Source organism: Tursiops truncatus, chromosome 6 (genome assembly GCF_011762595.2).
Source record: "Tursiops truncatus isolate mTurTru1 chromosome 6, mTurTru1.mat.Y, whole genome shotgun sequence".
Classification (NCBI taxonomy): domain Eukaryota; kingdom Metazoa; phylum Chordata; class Mammalia; order Artiodactyla; family Delphinidae; genus Tursiops; species Tursiops truncatus.
Window position 1 is genome coordinate 40699102 of NC_047039.1, and position 18756 is coordinate 40717857.

General features: G+C 38.1%; 1 protein-coding gene across 1 annotated transcript in view; it reads left to right on the forward strand.

Moving 5' to 3' along the window:
• MOB3B (MOB kinase activator 3B) overlaps window positions 1-18756 on the forward strand; it is a 293520-nt gene that overhangs the window by 255456 nt on the left and 19308 nt on the right. Inside the window, exon 11 of the mRNA XM_073806058.1 lies at window positions 14444-14540. Within this exon, the coding sequence (XP_073662159.1) occupies window positions 14444-14540 (97 nt within the window). The remainder of the gene's footprint in view (window positions 1-14443; window positions 14541-18756) is intronic.

Here is an 18756-nt window from a genome sequence, read left to right on the forward strand (position 1 = left end):
AGTAACATTACCCTTAAGCATATTTCTAGGAGTAAAATTGCTGGGTTATATGCTAGTTCTACATTTAGCTTTTTGTGGAACTAACAAACTGTTTTCCAAAGTGACTATATCACTACATTCCCACCAACAACATACAGGGGTTCTGGTTTCTCCACATCCTTGCCAGCACTTGTTATTATCTGTCTTCTTTCTAGCTATCCTAGTGTGTATGAAGTGGTAGCTCATTTGTAGTTTTGAATTGCATTTCCCTACCAACTAACGATGTTGAACATACTTTCATATACCTGTTGGCCATTTGTATATCTTCTTGCAGAAATGTCTATTCAAATCCTTTGCCCATATTTTGCGTTATTTGTCTTCTTACTGTTGAGTTATAAGAGTTGTTTATGTATTCTGGATACAAATCTCTTAGATAAAACATTGGCAAATATTTTTTCTTTTCTGTGGGTTGTCTTCTCACTTTCTTGATGGTATCAGTTGCAGCACAAAGTTTTTCACCATGATGTATTCCAATTTATTTTTCTTCTGTTGCTTGTGCTTTTGGTATCATATGTAAGAAAACTAGGTCACAAAGAGTTATTTCTTTTTTTTTCCTAAGAGATGGAAAGTTTTAGTTTTTACACTTAGGTGTATGATCTGTTTTGAGCTGAGTTTTGCATAATGTGTGAGGTAGTGGGTCCAACTTCATTCTTTTGAATGTGGATATCCAGTTATACCACCATTTGTTGAAAAGACTATTTTTCCTTATTAAATTTTTGTGTCATTTTTGTTAGAAATCAGTTGTAAATATAAGAGTAACTGACCATAAATTCTGAGCTCTGGTTTTCTTGCTTTGATCTCTATTTCTGTCCTCATGCCAGTACTACACAGTCTTAATTACTGTAGCTTTGTAGTAAGTATTGAAATTAGAAGTGTGAGTTATTAAAATTTGTTGTTCTTTTTCAAGAACGTTTTGGTCCCTGGCATATCCATATAACTTTTAGGATCAGCTTGTATTTTCTGCAAAAATATCAAGTTAGGATTTTGATAGAGATTGTTCTGAATCAGTAGATCAATTTGTGGAGTATTACCATTTAACAATATTAGGTCTTGTGAGCCATGAACATGGGATGTCTTTGCATTTATTTAGATCTTTAGATCCTTTCAACAGTTTTTGTAGTTTTTCAGAGTACAAGTCTTGAACTGCTTTTGTTAAACTTATTCCTAGGTGTTTTAATCTTTTTAATGCTATTGTAAATGGAATTGTTTTTGTAATTTTATTTTCAAATTATTCATTACAAGTGTGGAAAAATACAATTGATTTCTGATCTTGTATCTTGCAACTTTGCTGTACTTGTTTATTAGTTCTAATCATTTTTATTGAGTTCCTTGGAAGTTTCTTTATGAAAGATTATATCTTCTATAAATAGAGTTTTATTTTTTTCTTTCCAATGTGGGTACTTTTATTTCATTTTCTTGGCTAATTTCTCTAGGCATAAACTCCAGTATGATATTGAATAGAAGTGATAAGAGGAGCCATGCTTATCTCTTTCCTCATTCTAGGAGAAAAACTTTCAGTCTTTCTTCATTAAGTGCAATAGTAACTGTGGGTTTTTTATACGTGTCCCTTCTGTTTCATCTAAATTTTCTAATTTATTGGCATATAGTTGTTCATAGTATTCCTTTATAATTCTTTTTATTTCTGAAAGTTCTATAATGATGTCTTCTTTCATTATTGATTTTATTATTTATTTATTTTTTTTTATGGCTGCATTGGGTCTTCGTTGCTGTGTGTGGGCTTTCTCTAGTTGCAGTGAGCAGGGGCTACTCTTCATTGTGGTGCACAGCCTTCTCATTGCGGTGACATCTCGTTGTAGAGCACAAGCTCTAGGGCATGCGGGCTTCAGTAGCTGTGGCACATGGGCTTAGTTGCTCTGCAGCATGTGTGATCTTCCCAGAACAGAGCTTGAACCCATGTCTCCTGCATTGGCAGGTGGATTCTTAACCACTGCGCCACCAGGAAAGCCCTCATTTATTTTAATAATTTGAGCCTTCTCTTTTCTTGGTCAATCTAGCTAAAGTTTTATCTATTTGGTTGATCTTTTCAAAGAATGAACTTTTAGTTTTTATGATTATCTCATTTTTAATTCTTTATTTTACTTATTTCCACTCTAATCTTTATTATTTGATTCCTTTTGCATTCTTTGGGTTTAGTTTCCCATTAAAATTCTAGTTGCTTAAGGTGGAAGGCAAATTTACTGATTTGAGATCTTTTTAATATAGCGATTTACAATATTAATTTTACTCTAAGCACTATAGGTGCATCCTATATGTTTCATTATGTTGTGTTTCCATTTTCATTCATCTCAAAGAACTTTTAAGTTTCCCTTTTATTTTTTTATACATCTTTATTGGAGTATAATTGCTTCACAATGTTGTGTTAATTTCTGCCGTACAACAAAGTGAATCAGCTATATGCACACACATATCCCCATATCCCCTCCCTCTTGAGCCTCCCTCCCACCCTCCCTATCCCACCCCTCTAGGTGGTCAGAAAGCACCAAGCTGATCTCCCTGTGCTATGCAGCAGCTTCCCACCAGCCATCCGTTTTACATTTGGTAGTGTATTTATGTCAGTGATACTCTCACTACATCCCAACCACCCATTCCCCCCGTCTCCTCAAGTCTGTTCTCAACGTCTGCATTGTTATCCCTGCCCTACCACTAGGTTCATCAGTACCATTTTTCTAGATTCCATATATATGCATTAGCATATGGTATTTGTTTTTCTCTTTTTGACTTACTTCACTCTGTATGGCAGAGTCTGGGTCCATCCACCTCACTACAAATAATTCAGTTTCATTCCTTTTTATGGCAGAGCGATATTCCATTGTATATATGTGCCATATCTTCTTTATCCATTTGTCTGTTGATGGACATTTGGGTTGTTTCCATGTCCTGGCTATTGTAAATAGTGCTGCAGTGAACATTGTGGTACATGTCTCTTTTAGAATTATGGTTCTCTCAGGGTATATGTCCAGTAGTAGGATATGGTCCTACTGGGTCATATGGTACTTCTATTTTTAGTTTTTTAAGGAATCACCATACTGATCTCCATAGTGGCAGTATCAATTTATATTCCCACCAGCAGTGCAGGAGGGTTCCCTTTTCTCCACACCCTCTCCAGCACATCTTGTTTCTAGATTTTTTGATGATGGCCATTCTGACTGGTGTGAGGTGATACCTCATTGTAGTTTTGATTTACATTTCTCTAATGATTAGTGATGTTGAGGATCTTTTCATGTATTTGTTGGCCATCTGTATGTCTTCTTTGGAGAAATATCTATTTAGGTCTTCTGCCCATTTTTGGATTGGGTTGTTTTTCTGATATTGAGCTGCATGAGCTGCTTGTATATTTTGGAGATTAATCCTTTGTCCATTGCTTTATTTGCAAATATTTTCTCTCATTCTGAGGGTTGTCTTTTCTCTTGTTTATGGTTTCCTTTGCTGTGCAAAAGCTTTTAAGTTTCATTAGGTCCCATTTGTTTATTTTTATTTCCATTTCTCTAGGAGGTGGGTCAAAAAGGATCTTGCTGTGATTTATGTCATAGAGTGTTCTGCCTATGTTTTCCTCTAAGAGTTTTATAGTGTCTGGCCTTATATTTAGGTCTTTAATCCATTTTGAGTTTATTTTTGTGTATGATGTTAGGGAGTGTTCTAATTTCATTCTTTTACATGTAACTGTTCAGTTTTCTCAGCACCACTTATTGAAGAGACTGTCTTTTCTCCATTGTATAGTCTTGCCTCCTTTATCAAATATAAGGTGACCATATGTGTGTGGATTTATTTCTGGACTTTCTATCCTGTTCCATTGATCTATATTTCTGTTTTTGTGCCAGTACCATATTGTCTTGATTACTGTAGCTTTGTAGTATAGTCTGAAGTCTGGGAGCCTGATTACTCCAGCTCCGTTTTTTTCCCTCAAGATTGATTTGGCTATTTGGGGTCTTTTGTGTTTCCATACAAATTGTAAAATTTTTTGTTCTAGTTCTGTGAAAAATGTCATTGGTAATTTGATAGGGATTGCATTGAATCTGTAGATTGCTTTGGGTAGTAGGGTCATTTTCACAATGTGGATTCTTCTAATCCAAGAACATGGTATATATCTCCATCTGTTTGTATCATCTTTGATTTCTTGCATCACTGTCTTGTAGTTTTCTGAGTAAAGGTTTTTTGCACCTTAGGTAGGTTTATTCCTACTTATTTTATTCTTTTTTTTGCAGTGGTAAATGGGAGTGTCTCCTTAATTTCTCTTCCTCATTTTCCATTGTTAGTGTGTAGGAATGCAAGAGATTTCTGTGCATTTTGTGTCCTGCTACTTTACCAATTCATCAGTTAGCTCGAATAGTTTTCTGCTGGCACCTTTAGGGTTTTCTATGTATAGTATCATGTCATCTGCAAACAGTGACAGCTTTACTTCTTTTCCATTTTGGATTCCTTTTATTTCTTTTTCTTCTCTGATGGCCATGGCTAAAACTTCCAAAACTATGTCGAATAATGGTGAGAGTGGAAATCCTTGTCTTCCTCCTGATCTTAGAGAAAATGGTTTCAGTTTTCCACCATTGAGAATGATGTTGGCTTTGGGTTTGTCATATATGGCCTTTAGTATGTTGAGGTAGGTTCCCTCTATGTGCACTTTCTGGAGAGTTTTTATCATAAATGGGTGTTGAATTTTGTCAGAAGGTTTTTCTGCATCTATTGAGGTGATCATATGGATTTTATTCTTCAATTTGTTACTATGGTGTATCATATTGATTGATTTGCGTATATTGAAGAATCCTTGCATTCCTGGGATAAACCCCAGTTGATCATGGTGCATGAGCCTTTTAATGTGCTGTTGGATTCTGTTTGCGGGTATTTTGTTGAGGATTTTTGCATCCATATTCATCAGTGATATTGGCCTGTAATTTTCTTTTTTTTTTCTTTTTCTTTTTTTTTTTTTTTGCGTTACACGGGCCTCTCACTATTGTGGCCTCTCCCATTGCGGAGCACAGGCTCTGGACACCCAGGCTCAGTGGCCATGGCTCACGGGCCCAGCCACTCCGCGGCATGTAGGATCTTCCCGGACCAGGGCACAAACCCATGTCCCCTGCATCGCCAGGCGGACTCAACCACTGCACCACCAGGAAAGCCCCTGTAATTTTCTTTTGTTGTGACATCATTGTCTGGTTTTGGTATCAGGGTGATGGTGGCCTCATAGAATGAGTTTGGGAGCATTCCTCCCTCTGCTATATTTTGGAAGGGTTTGAGAAGGATAGGTGTTAGCTCTTTAAATGTTTGATAGAATTCACCTGTGAAGCCATCTGGCCCTGAGCTTGTTTGTTGGAAGATTTTTAATCACAGTTTCAATTTCAGTGCTTGTGATCAGTCTGTTCATATTTGCTATTTCTTCCTGGTTCAGTCTCAGAAGGTTGTACTTTTCTAAGAATTTGTCCATGTCTTCCAGGTTGTCCATTTTATTGGCATAGAGTTGCTTGTAGTAGTCTCTCTCATGAGCCTTTGTATTTCTGCAGTGTCAGTTGTTACTTCTCCTTTTTTGTTTCTAATTCTGTTGATTTGAGTCTTCTCCCTTTTTTTCCTGATGAGTCTGGCTAATGGTTTATCAATTTTGTTTATCTTCTCAAAGAACCAGCCAGCTTTTAGTTTTATTGATCTTTGCTGTTGTTTCCTTCATTTCTTTTTCATTTATTTCTGATCCGATCTTTATGATTTCTTTCTTTCGGCTAACTTTGGGGTATTTTTGGTTCTTTAATTGCTTTAGGTTTAAGGTTAGGTTGTTTATTTGAGATTTTTCTTGTTTCTTGAGGTAGGATTGTATTGCTATACATTTCCCTCTTAGAACTGCTTTTGCTGCATCCCATAGGTTTTGGGTCATCATGTTTTCATTGTCATTTGTTTCTAGATATTTTTGGATTTCCTCTTTGAGGTCATCAGTGGTCTCTTGGTTATTTAGTAATGTATTGTTTAGCCTCCATGTGTTTGTGTTTTTCACGGGTTTTTTTCCCTGTAATTAATTTCTAATCTCACAGCATTGTGGTCAGAAAAGATGCTTGATATGATTTCAGTTTTCTTAAATTTACTGAGGCTTGATTTGTGACCCAGGATGTGAACTATCCTGGAGAATGTTCCATGCACACTTGAGAAGAAAGTGTAATCTGATGTTTTTGGATGGAATGTCCTATAAATATCAGTTAAATCTATCTGATCTCTTTTGTCTGATTTAAAGCTATCTGATTTAAAGCTTGTGTTCCCTTATTAATTTTATGTTTGGATGATCTGTCCATTGGTGTAAGTGAGGTGTTAAAGTCCCCCACTATTACTATGTTACTGTCTATTTCCTCTCTTATAGCTGTTAACAGTTGCCTTATGTATTGAGGTGCTCCTATGTTGGGTGCATATATATTTATAATTGTTATATCTTCTTCTTGGATTGATCCCTTGATCATTATGTAGTGTCCCTCCTTTTCTCTTGTAGCTTTCTTTATTTTAAAGTCTATTTTATCTGATACGAGTATTGCTCCTCCAGCTTTCATTTGATTTCCATTTGAATGGAATATCTTTTTCCATCCACTCACTTTCAGTCAGTATGTTTCCCTAGGTCTGAAGTGGGTCTCTTGTAGACAGCATATATATGAGTCTTGTTTTTGTATCCATTCAGCAAGCCTGTGTCTTTTGGTTGGAGCATTTACTCCATTCACATTTAAGGTAATTATTGATATGTATGTTCCTATTACTATTTTCTTAATTGTTTTGGGTTTGTTTTTGTAGGTCCTTTTCTTCTCTTGTGTTTCCCACTTAGAGAAGTTCCTTTAGCATGTGTTGTAGAGCTGGTTTGGTGGTGCTGAATTCTCTTAGCTTTTGCTTGTCTGTAAAGCTTTTGATTTCTCCTTCAAATCTGAATGAGATCCTTGCTGAGTAGAGTAATCTTGGTTGTAGGTTTTTCCCTTTCATCACTTTAAGTATATCATGCCACTCCCTTCTTACTTACAGAGTTTCTGCTGAAAAATCAGCTGATAACCTTATGGGGATTCCCTTGTATGTTATTTGTTGCCTTTCCCTTGCTGCTTTTAATATTTTTTCTTTGTATTTAATTTTTGATAGTTTGATTAATATGTGTCTCAGTGTGTTTCTCCTTGGATTTATCCTGTATGGGACTCTCTGCACTTCCTGGACTTGATTGACTATTTCCTTCCCCATGTTAGGGAAGTTTTCAACTCTAATCTCTTCAAATATTTTCTCAGACCCCTTCTTTTTCTCTTCTTCTTCTGGGACCTCTACAATTGTAATGTTGGTGCATTTACTGTTGTCCCAGAGGTCTCTGAGACTTTACTCAATTCTTTTCATTCTTCTTTCTTTATTCTGCTCTGCGGCAGTTATTTCCACCATTCTGTCTTCCAGGTCACTTATCCATTCTTCTGCCTCAGTTATTCTGCTATTGATTCCTTCTAGAGTATTTTAAATTTCAGTTATTGTGTTGTTCATCACGGCTTGTTTGTTCTTTAGTTCTTCTAGGTCCTTGTTAAATATATCTTGTATTTTCTCCATTCTATTTCCAAGATTTTGGATCATCTTTACTGTCCTCACTCTGAATTCTTTTTCTGGTTGACTGCCTATCTCCTCTTCATTTGTTTGGTCTTGTGGGTTTTTACCTTGCTCCTTCATCTGCTGCATATTTCTGTGTCTTATTTTAACTTACTGTGTCTGGGGTCTCCTTTCTAAAGGCTGCAGGGTCATACTTCCTCTTACTTCTGTTGTCTGTGCCTAGTGGGTGAGTTTGGTTCAGTGGCTTGTGTAGACTCCCTGGTTGGGGGGACTGGAGCCTATGTTCTGGTGGGTGAAGCTGGATCTTGTTCCTCTGATGGGCAGGGCTGCATCTGGTGGTGTGTTTTGCGGTGTCTTTGAGCTTAGTATGACTTTAGGTAGACTGTCTGCTAATGGGTGGGGTTGTGTTCCTGTTTTGCTAGTTGTTTGCTGTGAGGCATCCAGCACTGGAGCTTGCTGGCCGTTGGGTGGAGCTGGGTCTTTGTATTGAGACAGAGACCTCTGGGAGAGCACTCACTGATTAATATTCCATGGGGCTGGGAATTCTCTGGTGGTCTGACATCCTGCATTCGGCTCTCCCACCCGCAAGGCTCTGGCCTGATCCCCAGCCAGACCATCAAGACCCTGCAAGCCACACGGTGTGGAAGAAAAGGAAGAAGAAAAACAAAATCATAAAGAAAAAACAAAAAAGAACCCAAACAAACAGACAAAACCCCAAGACAAATGGTGAAAGCAAAGCTAAACAGACAAAATCACACAAAGAAACATACACACAGGCACTCACAAAAAGAAAAACAAAAGAAGAGAAAACAAAGAAGAGAGCAACCAAACCAATAAACAAATCCAAAACCAAAACAAACACTAAAAACTAACAAAAACATAAAAGCAGAAACAAATCAAATGCAGAAAGCAAACTAAAAAAGGCACTGAAAACATAAAACAAATACAAAAATGATAAAATGTAAAGATGAAAGATGAAAACAAAAGGAAAAAATACAAAATGACAGAGTAGTAAAGTAAAAATAGAAAAATATAAAATACAGTTAAAAAAGAAAACAAAGCAAAAGAAAGAAAATAACAAACACAAGCAAAAAACACAATATAATATAAAAGTACAGTAGAATTAGGTAAAACAATTAAGTAAAATATATTTTAAAAATAAAAGCATAAAAAGAAAAGTAAATTAAAAAGTTAAATTAAAAAAATAATAATAAAAAAAGAAGAACAGAACCAAAAAAAAAAGTAGTGGTATTTTCCTGTGGCCTTAGTTGTCAGTGTCCTTGGCCGCCTAGTGAGCCACAGACAATCCCTGCTTCCCCAGGAAGCCCTCTGGTACCTCTAGGTGGGTCTCTGGACCTATTGTGGGCACTGTGGGGCCAGCTCAGACTCTGACCTGGCCTTAGTCCTGCGTGTACTTGCCCCCAAAGTCCACAGTTGTCCCCAAAGTCCACAGCCTCAATTGTGGGAACACTCATTGTCTATTCAGGTACTCCACAGATGCAGCATTTACCCAGCTGATTGCGGGGATTTGATCACTGCTCCTGAGCTGCCTGGGGAGACTTCCCTTTCTCTTCTTTGGTCACACTGCCCCTGGGGTTCAGCTTTGGTTTTGGCCCCGCCTCTGCATGTAGCTGCCCTTAGGCGTCTGTTCCCCATCCAGGCAAGAGGGGGTGAAAGCAGCAGCTGATTAGGGCTCACTTGCTCAGGCTGTGGGGAGAGGGATATAGCAGTCATAATTGGGATGTGTGGGGAGTGCCTGCAGTGGCAGAGGCTGGTGTGAAGTTGCAAGAGCCTAAGGAGGTGCGCCACGCATTCTCCCGGGGACGTTGGCCCTGGTTCGCAGGACCCTCAGCAGTGGCAGGCTGCACCGGCTGCCGGGAAGTTGTGGGCAGGTACCTGCCTTGCACACAGGACCCTTGGTGGCAGTGGCAGCAGCCTCTGGGGTCCGAGATAACAGCCACAGCTCACGCTTGTGCCCATGTAGGCTTTGCCCTACCATCTGTGAGCACACAGAGAGAGAAGCTCTTCTGACAGGGCTGCCCCTCTCCTCACACACCCCACAACAAAGGTCTCCTGCCTCTCTGGCAGGCCTAGGTTTTTTCCCAGACTCCCTCCCAGCTAGCTGTGGTGCACCAGCCCCCCCAAGGCTGTCCTCACGCAGCCAACCCCAGTCCTCTCCCAGGGGTCTGACCTCCGAAGCCCAAGCCTCAGCACCTAGCTCCCACGTTCCCCTGCAAGTGAGCTGACAAGTGTCTCAGGCTGGTGAGTGCTGGTCAGCACTGATTCTCCCTCGGCACTCCACACCTCTGTTGTTGCCTCTCCTCCGAGGCTCTGAAGCTCCCCCGTCCCGTCCCCACCAGTGAGGGGGCTTCCTAGTGTGTGGAAACTTTTCATCCTTCACAGCTCCCTTCCAGAGGGGCAGGTCCTGTCCCAATTTCATTGTCTCTTTTTTTCTTTTTTCTTTTGCCCTACCCAGTTACATGGGGATTTTCTCACCTTTTTGGAAGTCTAATGTCCCCTACCAGGATTCATGTAGATGTATTTTTGATGTATTTGTGGGGAGGAAGGTGATCTCCATGTCTTCTCCGCCATCTGGCAGGTCTCTCCCCTAAGTTTCCCTTTTATTCCTCCTTTGACCTGTTCATTATTTAGGAATGTGTAATTCAATTTTCACATATTAATGAATTTCCAAAATATCCTGCTGTTGATTTATAATATAGTACCATTGTGGTCAGAGAACATACGTTGTATGATTTCAGTCCTTTTAAATTTATTGAGGATTGTTTTATGACCTAACATAGGATCTGCCCTAGAAAATGTCCCATGTGTACTTGAAAAGTATATGTATTCTGTTCTCGTTGTGTGGCGTATTCAATAGATGTCTATTAGGTATAATTGCTTCATAGTTTTGTTGAAGTATTCCATTTTTTTCTTGATATTCTGACTTGTATCCATTATTGAAAGTGTGGCATTGAAGTTTCTGATTGTTGAATTGTTGTTTCTCCAATTCTATCAGTTTTTGTTTTGTGTACTTTGGTGCTCTGGTATAAGATGCATATTTGTTTATAGTCATTATGTCTTTCTGATAGATTAACACTCTTCTCATTATAAAATGTCTCTCTTTGTCTCTAGTGACAATTTCTCTTTTAAAGATTATACTGTCTGACGTTAGTGCAGCCACTCCAGCTATCTTTAATTAGTGCTTACAAAGTATCTCTCTTTTCTTCCTTTTGCTTTCAACCTATTTGGTCTTTGAATTTAGTGTGTGTCTTGTAGACAGCATACAGTTGACCCATATTTCCCCCCATTCTTCCAAATGTAAATGGAGTGTTTAATCCATTCACATTTAATGCAGTGACTCATAACTAATAAAGTAGGATTTATTGATACATCATCCATTTTGCAATGTGATTTTTATGTCTTGTGTCTTTCTATTTCCTCTACAATTATTGCTTTGTTTTGGGTTAAATATTTTCTAGTATACCATTTAAATGCCCATGTCATTTCTTTGACTATATCTTTTGAATTATTTTCTTAATGTTTATAGTAAGGATTACAATTACCATCTTAATTTGTGACAATCTGGTTCAAACTAAAACTAACTTAATTTCAATAGTATTCAAAAATTTACTCCAGTATATTTCTTTCTACCCCTCCTTTATACCATTACTGTCATATAAATTACATCGTTATATATTATAAAACCTGTAATTCAATTTTGTAATTCTTGCTTTATGTTATTGTCTCTTAAAATAGATGAAGAAGAAATAGATTACAAACAAATACATATTTATTCTCATATATTTTCCTGTGAAGTTACATTTACCAGTGTTCTTTATTTCTTCATGTGGATTCAAATTACCATCTAGTGTCCTTCTCAGACTGAAGGAATCCCTTTAGCAATTCTTGCAGGATAGATCTGCTAATGACAAATTCCCTGAGAGTTTATCTGGGAATGTCTTCATTTCTCCTCCATTGTAAGGAAGAGTTTAGTTGAGTACAGAATTCTTAGTTAACAGTCTTTTTCTTTCAACACTTTGAGATGTCATTCCACTGCTTCCATGGTTTCTGATGAGAAATCAGCTTTAATCTTATTAAAGATCCTTTGTACATAATGTCATTTTTCTCTTACTATTGATATTTTCAAGATTTTCTTTTTGTCTTTGACTTTCATCAGTTTGACTGTGACGTGTCTAAGTGTGGCTCTCTGTGAATAAGTTCTACTTGGAGTTTGTTGAGCTTCATGGATGTATGGGTTAATATTTTACATAATATTGGGGAAGTTTTTGGCAATTATTTCTTCAATATTTTTTCTGCTCCTTTCTCTTTCTCCTTTTCCTGTGGAACTCACATTATGTGAATGTAGGTATGTTTGTTTGATGGCGTCCCACAGGCATCTGAGGCTTTGTTCATTTTATCTTGTTCTTTTTTCTTCTCCTGAAGCTGAATAATCTCTATTGGTCTATCTTTAGGTTCACTGATTATTTCTTCTGCTAGCTCATATCTGTGGTTGAGCCCCTATGGTGAATTGTTCATGTAATTTTTGTACTTTTTAACTCCAGAACTTCAATTTTTTTTCTATTTTTATTTCTCTTTATTGGTACTATTTGATGAAACATCATTTTCACACTTTCCTTTAATTCTCTAGACATCATTCCATTAATTTTTTAAACATATTTACAATAGCTAATTTAAAGTCTGTGTCTACTGAGTCCCAAATCTGGGCTTTCTCAGGAGCATTTTCTCTTGACTGCTTTTTTGCTTCCTGTTAGTGGCATACCTTCCTGTTTCTTTACATGTCTCATGACTTTTTGTAGAAAACTATACAGTTAAATAATGTATCATAATAACTCTAGGGTCAGATAGGTATTTATTTTGTTGCTAGGTTTTTGTAATTGTTTTTCTTGTTGCTACTTACTTGCTTACTGACTTTTCTGAACTAATTCTGTAGATTCTGTATTGCTTCCAGCGTATGGACACTTAAGTCCTCTGGTGGCATTTTTTTTTTCAGTTCTTTTATTATTTATTTTAGGAGTCATCCTGTGTCAGTACAATTTAGTGGTCAGCCAATGACTGGTTAGAAGAGTTTCTTAAATGCCTTGTCTGTATGTCTTCCACCCTTTTTATCCCTTCCCACTAGAGGATCTATGTGAGAAGGCATGCCTTCAAACTTGTTGCAGTTTATAAGACAGCCTTAGCTCTTACTTGCTGTTTGTGCAGGGTTTCAAGGTCAGCCACTAGTGAGTTATTGGGAGCTTCTCTTTTCCCAGATCTTTCTTGGGTCACCTTTGACACCCTAAAAATATGTCAGAGCTTTTCAAAGTTTCAAAATCTAGTTCTCCAAGATTTCCTTTTAAATTCCTAGTCAGGTTCTTGTTTACCCACCTGAAATCATAGCCTTAGGTAGCTGCCATATTGCCACCCATTTACTATTGTTTTGATAGTACTCTGGGGATAGGTTTTTTTTTTTCCTCCCATGAGCTGAGCTCTGAGTCCAATCAAATACCCACGGCACTCTGGGGATAGAGATTTTTCCAGGAAGCTGCTTGTTCGGACAAAATACTGACTGTGCTCTGGGGATGATGCCTTTAATGTAGCTCTAAAAGAGTTCTGTCCTTTCTGTTGGCTATCAGGCTGCCAATTTTTTGCAGCTATGATGCCAGTAAGCTGGGGAGAAAGGCGGGTGGGAATAGCCTCAAGCTAAAACGTTAGAGACACCACTGTCTTACCGAGGTTCAGTAGTTTCTCTTAGACAATTTTCAGTTTTTTTTTCTGTGGCTTTGGTTAATTTTCCAAGTTTTGAAATGGTTGGTTTTAGTTGTTTTGCCAGTATTTGTATTGTTTTTGTGGGACAGTTTGTGAAGGTTCTTGTCCTACCATTCCGGAAGTCTGTCTCCTCTAGGATTCTGTATAAGTTACAGAATAATGGCAAAGCAAAGAAACAAAAAAAGGAGCCTCTTAAAGAGAAATGTTACCCTTTTTCTTCCAGCTTTGTCTTTTTCTGTATCCCTGTCTTGTCTTCTGTACTGTCTTCCAACCTCCCTATGGTGTTCTCTCTGTGATGGTTTAGTGTAGTGAGGAGAGTCTTGGCTTCGGAACTTGAGCACACCCAGATTCCATTTCTAGCTCTGCAACAGTAAGCAAGATACTGACTTTCCTGCGGTCTCAGTTTCCTCATATAAATTGGTGATACTCATAGAATCACAATAAAGATTAAATGAGAAAACTTTGAACGAGCTTATTCCAGACCTGTACATACTAGGTGTACAGTAAATTAGTAATATAATACGTATTATTTATTCAGTTCTCTCATTTCATCCCTTTTTACTGACCTATCTTAATGAGTTTTGGTGTAAAAATAGTAGTTAATGGGTTTAGGAAAGTAACTTATAGAAGAAAGATAATGAAAAGAGAATCATGTCTTTTCTTTGTTCTGTGATCTTAAGCAAATTATTTAGCCACTTTGAGCCTTAGCGTCCTCACCTTTTAAATGAGAATACTAGTATGTGCCTCTGATATGTTAGGGCCTTGCTTTGAGAATCAAATGAGTTCATGACACTGTAGGCTTGTGGAGGCTTTGCACCATGCACTGTCTGCAAACATACAGTGGTCTCTAGTTTGTGTAGATAAGTGTCTGGTTCTTGGATTACATTCATGGGATTAAGTTTGCTTTTTTTTTCTTCTCAAAAAACATAAACGTAGAATGTAAAATAAGTTGCTTATTATTTGTGGCACCATTTCCCCCCGTCTTTTGAGTTAGATAAGTATTTTGCCATATTTATCCATTATGTAGCAAATGAAATTTATTGTTCATAGACTTTGGATTTAATATTTTCATTTAATTGTTCACTTTGTGATTTAGGCTAAAATAGAAGAAAAGGCCATTTATGAATGCTGTAGCCGTCGAAATATGTATGTGAACATAGCAAGAAATACTCTGAAGAAGCTGAGAGACCAAGGTAATGTCTTTTCAATTAAGTGATAAGATAAAAAGTTGTGATTAACACCTGACACTGAATTTGTTTTCTTCATTAACAGCGTTGTTTTTAGATATTCAATGAGATGTATGTTTTAAATATTCTGTTGAGTCGAACGTGCAGGTGGCATTTTTTTGTTGAAAGTAACAAGTTAGCCTTGAACTTAGTTGTGAATATAACCTCACTGAAGGAGGTTATCAGTGATATATTTAAATTTGATTTCTGGTTATAAAAGTAATTCACCTCCATGTGGAACAGTATCAGTACTTCTCAACCTTTTAAAAATCAGTATTGTCCCCCTAATAAACCTATTTTTTCTACCTCCTTCACCCCCAGTAAAATGAAGTACTGAGGGATAATATTTTATCAGTTAAATTGGGTTTTTGTAGAGCCACATACTATAGTAATATCTAAGATTTTTTTCACTCCTCAAAAGCCAACTTTACTCCTCTGGGGGCAGTACCACCCCAGTTGAGAATATGTGGCATGAGTTCAAATAATACGGAAAAACATCTTTTTTTTTTTTTTTTTTTTTTTTTTGCGGTACGCGGGCTTCTCACTGCTGTGGCCTCTGCCGTTGCGGAGCACAGGCTTCGGACGCACAGGCTCAGTGGCCATGGCTCACGGGCCCAGCCGCACCGGGCATGTGGGATCTTCCCGGACCGGGGCATGAACCTGTGTCCTCTGTATCGGCAGGCGGACTCTCAACCACTGCGCCACCAGGGAAGCCCCAGAAAAACATCTTTTAAAAAAACAGTCAAAGACAGCTATCTTCCAGATCTCTTATATAGACCCTCCTTTACATGACTACAGAGATATATATAATATTCATGAATACAATCATTTTATATACAGTGTGTCTAACTTTTTTTACTCAGTAAGGTATCATAGAAGTCTTTTGTCAGTTAACCTGGAATCCACATTCATATCTAGATCTGTATGGTACTTTTTAAAGACTGCATGAAATTCTGTTGTATAGAACCTATAGTATACATATTCCATTATATGGAATCTATAATGTAGATGAACTAAATGCCTTTGGGTATTTAGATTGCTTACATTTTTTTTGAGTATAAATTCTGTGATAAATATGTGTGAGGATGTTAACACGTTAACATTTACTTAAACCCGAGCGTATGTATCTTTAGCATAAATTCCTATACACAGAGAAGCTAGCAGAAAGGGTCTGCATGTTTAAAATTGGTAAATATTGTGGTTTTTTCCAATTTTATTTATTTATTTATTTTTGGCTGCATTGGGTCTTCATTGCTGCGCGAGGGCTTTTCTCTAGTTGCGGCAAGTGGGGGCTACTCTTCGTTGCAGTGCGTGGGCTTCTTATCGCGGTGGCTTCTCTTGTTGCAGAGCACAGGCCCCAGGTGCAATGGGCTTCAATAATTGTGGCACGCGGGCTCAGTAGTTGTGGCTCACGGGCTCTAGAGCACAGGCTTAGTAATTGTGGCGCATGGGCTTAGTTGCTCCACGGCATGTGGGATCTTCCCGGACCAGGGCTCGAACCCGTGTCCCCTGCATTGGCAGGCAGATTCTTAACCACTGCGCCACCAGGGAAGCCCTGGTAAATATTGTTAACTACCCCAGAAAGGGTTTGTCCATTTACATCGCCCACTAATGGTGGAGTGTGTGGTTTTCCTCACACCCTGCCAAACTTTCTTATTTATCCTATTTCAGAGTGTGAAGGTATATTAAAAAAAATAAAGTTAATTTAATATATTTTATTACTACGAAGTTGAAGATGTTTATTTCTCTCTCTTTTTAAATTTGCTCTTTGTATCCTTCTGCCCTCCCTTTATAAATTGTCCTATTCATTTGTCCTATTCATATTCTCTTTTAATAATACTGCAGATATTTTCTTTAGTTTGTCACTTGTGCATCAGCCTTATTTATACTTTTTTTTTATAATATAGAGGTTATTTTCAAAGTGTAATCAATCTCTTTTTTATTGGTTTCTGGGTTTTGTGTCATGTTTTGAAAGTCTGTTCCATTCTCAAGAATGTAAAAACTGTTCATCTGTAATTCCTTTATGGCATTTTTTTAATGTACAGCACTTTAAGTAGACTTAAATACATGTATTAAAATATATGAGATCTCTTAGATTAGTATTTTCATGGCATTCTAGCTTCCCCCCACTTTTTCCCATATTAAATATAGCACATAGAAACAGAACATGCAGGGGCTTCCCTGGTGGCGCAGTGGTTGAGAGTCCGCCTGCCGATGCAGGTGACGCGGGTTTGTGCCCCATTCCGGGAGGATCCCACATAACGCGGAGCGGCTGGGCCCGTGCGCCATGGCCGCTGAGCCTGCGCATCCGGAGCCTGTGCTCCGCAACGGGAGAGGCCACAACAGTGAGAGGCCCGTGTACCGAAAAAAAAAAAAAAAAGCCTCATGTAAGAATTGAAACAACGTAGATGCTTTTAGAATCTCTTAATACTTCTCATAACACAGTTTTTCATTTTACAAAAGAGTTTGCTAAAGCATGTCTAGTAAATTCTGCTAAAGTAATAAATTAGAGAAACTTTCTCGAGAGCTCATTAGAGTGAGGGGATCTGGGACTGGGTTACTGGTGTTGGGAAGAGATCCTTGAGCTATCTTGCCTTTGTGAGAGTCGTCAGGGTTCCCATTGTCTCCTGCTTGTAAGCTTTTGTACTTTTCTTATCTGAGTGAGTATTAAGAACTGTTACGCAAGATTTCGAGCCAGAAGGCCTGGGTTTATGTATCAACTGTGCTGTGTGACTTTGGTCATATGTCCTTACTTTTCTGAGCCTCATCTAACTCATCTGTAAAAATGAAGTCAGTTCACTTGCCATTCTGGCTTAATGTAAAGTTTAAATCAACATGCTTAGAACAGGTTTCAGCCTGCTTAATATGCACCAGCTATTACTGATATAATTTTAACTTTCCCATCTCTCACCCAAAGCTTAGGACATCACGTGGTCCAGGGAACAATATTGATTTGTTGTGGCTGTTACTGAAGGACACGAAGACTTGGATTCTTTTAGACTACTGTCTTACTTAATGTTAATCAGAATCCTAGCATTTCATAAAAGGGTTAGTGGACTCTAACCCTACCACTACTTAAAAAGGGAAAAAAAGCAATTTAAATTTTATTGGACAGCTTTTCTTTTTCTCTTAGCGCTCACAGGAATTATTCTTTACAGACATCTTAAAGGCTCCCTTCTAACTGAAGCACAGTTCTGTGAAAATAACTACCCCCAACCCAACGCTGACAAACCAGGAAATATTCTTTTAAACCCAGGCATGACAAAAACTCTTGTAAATGATCATAAGCATATGGGTCCAAAAATTATCCTTTCTACACGCTGAGACTGGAGCCCTAAAGTCCCAATGTTCTGGGACTTCCCTGGTGGTCCAGTGGCTAAGACTCTGCGCTTCCAATGCAGGGGGTCCAGGTTTGATCCCTGGTCAGGGAACTAGAGCCCATGTGCCACAACTAAGTCCCATGCTGCAACTGAAGATGCTGCATGCGACAATGAAGATCCCACGTGCCACAACTAAGACCCAGCACAGCCAAATAAATAAATATGAAAAATAAAAGTCCCAGTGTTCTGACATTTTCTAATCGAAACAAGATTTGTGGCCAGCCATGGCCACAAATGATGGCCGCATCATTAGGCTACAGGTAAAAACATGGTTGCATCTCATTTTCTTTCCCTTTCCATTTCATTTTAGTCCCAGTATCTAAGTGCTTTATTTATGTAATCAGTTTTATTAAATCTTAGCAGCCATTTCAGGTAAGTACTGTTACCACCTCCATTTATACAAATGAAGAAACTAAGGTTCAGAGAGGTCAAATAATTTATCAAAGGTCACTCAGAAAATAAGAGGTAGAGCCAGGATTTGAACCCAAGGAGTCTGACTCTGGAGCTTCTGCGTTTACCCCTAGACATATGTAGGCAGTGCTGTGTTCCATATACTTCATACCCTTTCACTAGGAATTCTTATAAAAAGACTTCCAATTAGTCTTACTATTTTGCATTTTCTCCAAATACTGGGCATAGTTAGTTAATATATTTATCCCACTCCCTCTCCCCCCAGAAAAGAGATAGCAAGAGAATATTTAACATTAACACAACTGTCAAATGTTAGGTCCATCAGAGTTTGAAATGCAGTTATAGAAATATTTTTCATTGGCCTTTCTTTAAATCCTCTCATTGGAAGGCAG